This window comes from Babylonia areolata, chromosome 11, assembly GCF_041734735.1.
Source record: "Babylonia areolata isolate BAREFJ2019XMU chromosome 11, ASM4173473v1, whole genome shotgun sequence".
Lineage (NCBI taxonomy): Eukaryota > Metazoa > Mollusca > Gastropoda > Neogastropoda > Buccinidae > Babylonia > Babylonia areolata.
The window spans coordinates 31,404,430-31,411,929 of NC_134886.1; the positions used below are offsets into that span (position 1 = coordinate 31,404,430).

The 7,500-nt window shown below is 50.3% G+C and overlaps 1 protein-coding gene across 1 annotated transcript in view; it reads right to left on the minus strand.

The window, feature by feature from the left end:
- Positions 1-7,500, minus strand: part of LOC143287218 (uncharacterized) — a 158,097-nt gene that overhangs the window by 66,400 nt on the left and 84,197 nt on the right. The window contains exon 2 of the mRNA XM_076595164.1: positions 1,727-3,190. Within this exon, the coding sequence (XP_076451279.1) occupies positions 1,727-2,798 (1,072 nt within the window). The 5' untranslated portion in view covers positions 2,799-3,190. The remainder of the gene's footprint in view (positions 1-1,726; positions 3,191-7,500) is intronic.

A 7,500-nucleotide genomic window follows, 5' to 3' on the forward strand; every position in this document is an offset into this window, starting at 1 on the left:
CATCTGGAGGGAAGGAAGTGAGGGATACAGCCAGGCCAGAAAGATGGCCATCTGGAGGGAAGGAAGTGAGGGATACAGCCAGGCCAGAAAGATGGCCATCTTGAGGGAAGGAAGCGAGAGATACAGCCAGGCCAGAAAGATGGCCATCTGCAGGGAAGGAAGCGATATAGCCAGGCCAGAAAGATGGCCATCTGGAGGGAAGGAAGCGAGAGATACAGCCGGACTAGAAAGATGGCCATCTGGAGGGAAGGAAGCGATATAGCCAGGCCAGAAAGATGGCCATCTTGAGGGAAGGAAGTGAGGGATACAGCCAGGCCAGAAAGATGGCCATCTTGAGGGAAGGAAGCGAGGGATACAGCCAGGCCAGAAAGATGGCCATCTTGAGGGAAGGAAGCGAGGGATACAGCCAGGCCAGAAAGATGGCCATCTGGAGGGAAGTGAGGGATACAGCCAGGCCAGAAAGATGGCCATCTGGAGGGAAGGAAGTGAGGGATACAGCCAGGCCAGAAAGATGGCCATCTTGAGGGAAGGAAGTGAGGGATACAGCCAGGCCAGAAAGATGGCCATCTGGAGGGAAGTGAGGGATACAGCCAGGCCAGAAAGATGGCCATCTTGAGGGAAGGAAGTGAGGGATACAGCCAGGCCAGAAAGATGGCCATCTGGAGGGAAGGAAGCGAGAGATACAGCCAGGCCAGAAAGATGGCCATCTGGAGGGAAGGAAGCGAGAGATACAGCCAGGCCAGAAAGATGGCCATCTTGAGGGAAGGAAGCGAGAGATACAGCAAGGCCAGAAAGATGGCCATCTTGAGGGAAGGAAGTGAGGGATACAGTCAGGCCAGAAAGATGGCCATCTTGAGGGAAGGAAGCGAGAGATACAGCAAGGCCAGAAAGATGGCCATCTTGAGAGAAGGAAGCGAGAGATACAGCAAGGTCAGAAAGATGGCCATCTTGAGGGATACAGGGTGGTGGGGTTGTGATTCGTGTGTGTGTGTGTGTGTGTGTGTGTGTGTGTGTGTGTGCGTGTGTGTGTGTGTGTGTGTGTGCGCGCGTGCGTGCGCGCGTGCGTGCGTGTGAGTGTGAGTGTGTGTGTGTGCGTTAGCCTGTGTAAATGTGGTAGATTCTGGCGCTTCCTAAATTACGAGTCTCTTCTTGCGGAAGGGATTGGCGTAGAAATAATTGCATTGGTGTGTACTGTCTGTGAGCGCCTGAGACCTCTTGCACTGAGTATGGGTACCACCATTCCGCTCCTTATCTTCTGGTGTGTGTGAGTGTGGCACGGAACGGAAAGGTTCGGTAGCCAGCCAGCCATTTTGTAGGGCAAAACACGGACAGACTTGGAACAACAAGATGTGTGTGTGTGTGTGTGTGTGTGTGTGTGTGTGTGTGTGTGTGTGTGTGTAGGTGTGTGTGTGTGTGTGTGTGTGTGTGTGTGTGTGACAGAGAGAGCGAGAGAGAGAGAGAGAGAGAGAGAGAGAGTCGTCCCTTCGATCCAGAGTTGTGCATGCGTGTTGTAAATGTGTGTTTTAAAACACTGATTCAGCTGTAATCAGACCATTCACTAACGGACATGGGGTGGTGGTGGTGGTGGTGGATGGTGGGGGAGGGGTTGGAGGGTAAGTGGGTGGGGATGACAACACACACACACACACACACACACACAACACACACACACACGCACACATACACACACACAACACACACACACACGCACACACACACAACTCACCTCCAAACCGATCATCGTCGTCGCCCTCCTCCTCCCCCTTCTCCCCGGCCTCCTCCCCCACGCCGCTGCCGTTCCTCTGAAACTCCCCTGTGCCCCCCTCCTGCTGCTGGGTGCCGTTGGCCCTGCTGTCTGCCCCTTCCCCTCCTCCGCCACCCCCACCACCACCACCACCCCCTCCTCCATCTCCTGCCCCCCTCCTCCCGTGCGTGTCATTGACCGTCCCCCAGTCCCGCACCAAGGGCTGAGCGTCCAAGCTCTGCACGATGTGGGGCTGACTGATGCACTCGTTGCTGGCTTTCACCCTCAAGGGGGCAGCCGCAGCCACCTCGGCGTTGTCGTCGTCGTCGTCGTCACCCCCACCCCCACCACTACCACCACCACCTGTCACATTCCCTCCCCTGCCTGACGAACCCCCTACACCACCACCATCACCACCATCACCAGAGGTGTCCGAAGAAGAGCCGGCGGGGGGAGAGGCGAGGAGAGGAGACTCCTTGAAGTAGAGGTACACGCCTAGAAGAGTGTGGGAAGCACCGGAACCGGAACCCGAGCCGGAATTGGGATGCTGCTGCTGGTGATGACCCGGGTCGCCTCCACCACCACCACCACCACTAGCACCCTGAGGAGAAGGAGGAGGGTGAGGAGGCGAGGAGGGGAGCTTCTCGCGCACGATCTTCTGCAGCTGGTAGCAGGACGGCCGCGCGGCGGGCACCAGCACCCTCAGCCTCTCCAACACCTCCACCAGCAAGGCGTACAGCTGCGTGTCCGAGTAGGAGTCCATGTCCGGCACGAAGAAGGTGCCGTTCTCCAGGGCCGGCAGGCTGTGCAGGTTCTGGCCCCTCGCCGCCCTCCTCCTCCCTCCCCCTCCACCACTACCACCACCTCCTCCGTCATCGTCCCTTAGCGGCTGTGGTGGTGGTGCTGCTGCTGCTGCTGCTGCCGCGGACGCCGGTCCCTCGCTGGAGAAGACCCTCCCGAGAGACAGGAGGAGGAGCAGGAGAAGAAGGAGGAGGCGGCAGACACCAGGGACTGACATCCTCACAGACCAAGAACCACCACACCTGTCTCCCATGAGGTAAAAAGACGCACGTACACACAGACACACACACGCACACAACGGAACGATCTCTCCGCTTCGTCTAATCACTGAGCTTGATGAAGAACCTAGTCAGACATTCCAATGGAGAATTCAACGGAAGAAAAGAAAAAGAAAACGACGACGACGAAGACGACGACGAAAAGGAAGGAGAAGACATGACCATCACTACACGCTGCAGTTGTCATCTACAACACATGCATCGCACTCCAAGTTCACTGGCAGTCTTCAGGCCTGCGGCGACGACAAGGCGGGGACTGGCTCTCATATCAACAGGCGTCCGTTCCCCGCCTTCGGGATGTGATTGTCTGTGGGGGGGTCACAGCTCTTGGGCCCCTGACAGACCGCAGCAGCTGATGACGGTAGTTCTGAAACAGGGGACACAGCATCGTGAATACATCATCGTCAACAGAGGATAGATTGTCGTGGATACATCATCGTCAACAGAGGACAGATCGTCGTGGATACATCATCGTCAACAGAGGACAGATCGTCGTGGATACATCATCGTCAACAGAGGGCAGATCGTCGTGGATTCATCATCGTCAACAGAGGACAGATCATCGTGAGTACATCATCGTCAACAGAGGACAGATCGTCGTGGATACATCATCGTCAACAGAGAGAGGACAGATCGTCGTGGATGCATCATCGTCAACAGAGGACAGATCGTCGTGGATTCATCATCGTCAACAGAGGACAGATCATCGTGAGTACACCATCGTCAATAGAGGACAGATCGTCGTAAATACATCATCGTCAACAGAGGATAGATTGTCGTGGATACATCACCGTCAACAGAGGATAGATCGTCGTGAATACATCATCGTCAACAGAGGATAGATTGTCGTGGATACATCATCGTCAACAGAGGACAGATCGTCGTGGATACATCATCGTCAACAGAGGACAGATCGTCCTGGATACATCACCGTCAACAGAGGACAGAACGTCGTGGATACATCACCGTCAACAGAGGATAGATCGTCGTGGATACATCATCGTCAACAGAGGACAGATCGTCGTGGATACATCATCGTCAACAGAGGACAGATCGTCGTGGATACATCATCGTCAACAGAGGATAGATTGTCGTGGATATATCATCGTCAAAAGAGGACAGAACGTCGTGGATACATCATCGTCAACAGAGGACAGATCGTCGTGGATACATCATCGTCAACAGAGGACAGATCGTCCTGTATACATCATCGTCAACAGAGAGAGGACAGATCGTCGTGAGTACATCATCGTCAACAGAGAGAGGACAGATCGTCGTGGATACATCATCGTCAACAGAGAGAGGATAGATCGTCGTGAGTACATCATTGTCAACAGGGGACAGATCGTCGTGAGTACATCATCGTCAACAGAGAGAGGACAGATCGTCGTGGATACATCATCGTCAACAGAGAGAGGATAGATCGTCGTGGATACATCATCGTCAACAGAGGATAGATTGTCGTGGATATATCATCGTCAACAGAGGACAGATCGTCGTGGATACATCATCGTCAACAGAGGACAGATCGTCGTGAGTACATCATCGTCAACAGAGAGAGGACAGATCGTCGTGAATACATCATCGTCAACAGAGGATAGATCGTCGTGGATACATCATCGTCAACAGAGGACAGATCGTCGTGGATACATCATCGTCAACAGAGGACAGATCGCCGTGGATACATCATCGTCAACAGAGGACAGATCGTCGTGGATACATCATCGTCAACAGAGAGAGGACAGAACGTCGTGGATACATCATCGTCAACAGAGGACAGATCGTCGTGGATACATCATCGTCAACAGAGGACAGATCGTCGTGGATACATCATCGTCAACAGAGAGAGGACAGATCGTCGTGAGTACATCATCGTCAACAGAGAGAGGACAGCTCGTCGTAAATACATCATCGTCAACAGAGGACAGCTCGTCGTGGATACATCATCGTCAACAGAGAGAGGACAGATCGTCGTGGATACATCATCGTCAACAGAGGACAGCTTGTCGTGAATACATCATCGTCAACAGAGGATAGATCGTCGTGGATACATCATCGTCAACAGAGGACAGCTCGTCGTGGATACATCATCGTCAACAGAGAGAGGACAGCTCGTCGTGGATACATCATCGTCAACAGAGGACAGCTTGTCGTGGATACATCATCGTCAACAGAGAGAGGACAGAACGTCGTGGATACATCATCGTCAACAGAGGACAGATCGTCATGGATACATCATCGTCAACAGAGGATAGAACGTCGTGGATACATCATCGTCAACAGAGAGAGGACAGCTCGTCGTGGATACATCATCGTCAACAGAGAGAGGACAGATCGTCGTGGATACATCATCGTCAACAGAGGACAGATCGTCATGGATACATCATCGTCAACAGAGGACAGAATGTCGTGAATACATCATCGTCAACAGAGAGGACAGATCGTCGTGAATACATCTTCAACAACAGAGGACAGAACGTCGTGAATACATCATCGTCAACACACATCATCGTGAATACATCATCGTCAACAGAGGACACAGCATCGTGAATACATCATCAACACACATTATCGTGAATACATCATCGTCAACACACACCATTGTGATCACATCATCGTCAACACACATCATCGCGAAAACATCATCGTCAACAGAGGACAGATCGTCGTGAATACATCATCGTCAACACACACCATTGTGAACACATCATCGTGAATACATCATCGTCAACACACACCATCGTAAATATATCATCGTCAACAGAGGACACAGCATTGTGAATACACCATCGTCAAAAACTATACAGTGGTAGTAGCAGCAGCAGCAGTAGAGCAGTAGTACTAGCAGTGGTGGTGATGGTGGTGGCAGTAGCAACAGCAACAACAGCAGTAGCTGTATTAATATTAGTAGAAGTGGTAGTTGCAGTAGTGGTAGTTGTTGTAGAAGCAGCAGCAGAAGCACTAGTAGTAGCAACAGTGGTAGTAGTAATAGCAGCAGCAGCAGCAGCAGCAGCAGTAGTAGTAGTAGTAGTAGCAGCAATAGCAGCAGGGGGATTAGTAGTAATAGCAATATTATCATTATCATTACCATTATCAGCAGTAGTAATAATAGCAGTGATAGTTGCAGCAAAGTATCTTCATATATATATATATATATATATATATATATATATATATATAATTTGTTGTCTTTATGGCCGTTCCAGGTGAAATACTATAAATATAAGTTGCGTGGAACCAGAAACAGTTCCAGACACACACACACACACACACACACACACACACACACACACACACACACACACACACACACACACACACACATATATGAAAATCAAGCATAAGTACAGTCACATTCTTGCACACAAATCTAGAACAGCAGCAAAGTGGAACAGTTGTGGACCACTATCAGAAAGGGATAGAAACGTTGGCAGCAGTCGAAGTAGTCGTAACAGCAGTTACCGAAGCAGCAACAGCCGTCCTTAGTAGCAGACAGACAATTCAGAGACCAAGAGAGAGAGATAGAGAGGATGAAGGAGAGACAGGGTGATACAAGTTGTTTGAATCAAGAGGTGAAGAGAAGAGAGACAGAGACAGACAGGTAGAGAGAGGGGGAGGACGAGAGAGAAGAAGAAGAAGAAGAAGAAGAGAGAGAGGCAAACAGACAGACAGACAGTCAGACACACACACAAAGAGACAGACAGACACAGAGAGAGAGGGAGAGAGAGAGACAGACAGACAGACAGGAAGAGAGACAGAGAGAGAGAGAGAGCGAGACAGAGACACAGACAGACACAGACAGACAGAGACATGAGAGAACATGGTTCTCTCATCACAAGAGAGCAGATGGAAAACAGCACGGTTATGATGATTATTCCCCTAAATCCCAGAAGACGCACACCTGACGCCAGCTGATGGACGAGAACAAAACATCATTATCACAGAGCACGTGGGGCTCAGCAACCACTGGTCACGTGCTGTCGGCTTCCGGAGAAAGGAAAGATAATTCTGTGATTAAAAAAAAAAAAAAAAAAAAAAAAGGAAAAAAAAAAAAAAAGCAGAAATAAATGAATTCTTCTTCTTCTTCTTCTGCGTTCGTGGGCTGCAACTCTCGCGTTCACTCGTATGTACACGACACGAGTGGGCTTTTTACAAGTATGACCGTTTTTTCACCCCCGCCATGCAGGCAGCCATACTCCGCTTTCGGGGGAAATAAATGAGTGGATAACCAACCAAATGAATAATGGACGGACATCAAAGAATTTTGGAAAGAAAGAAAGGAAGAGCAGACCAAAAGAAAGACAGAAAGGAAGAAGGAAAGAGAGCCTCTGAACACACAACTATTCCCTTCTTCTCTTTCTTTGCACACACACACACACACACACACACACACACACACGCACGCACACACAGAGGGAGGAAGACAGACAGACAGACAGAGAGGGACACAGACACACACACACACACACACACACACACAGAGAGAGAGAGAGAGAGAGAGAGAGAGAGAGAGAGAGAGAGAGAGAGAGAGAGAGAGAGAGAGAGAGAGAGAGAGAGAGATTCAAAAACTTTATTACTCAAGGATAAAGATTTTAGGCATTGCCTTGTCTTCCAGTCTGTCCTTGTGACAACAAAAACAGTAACGATAAGACACAACAATAATAACAATGGTAAATA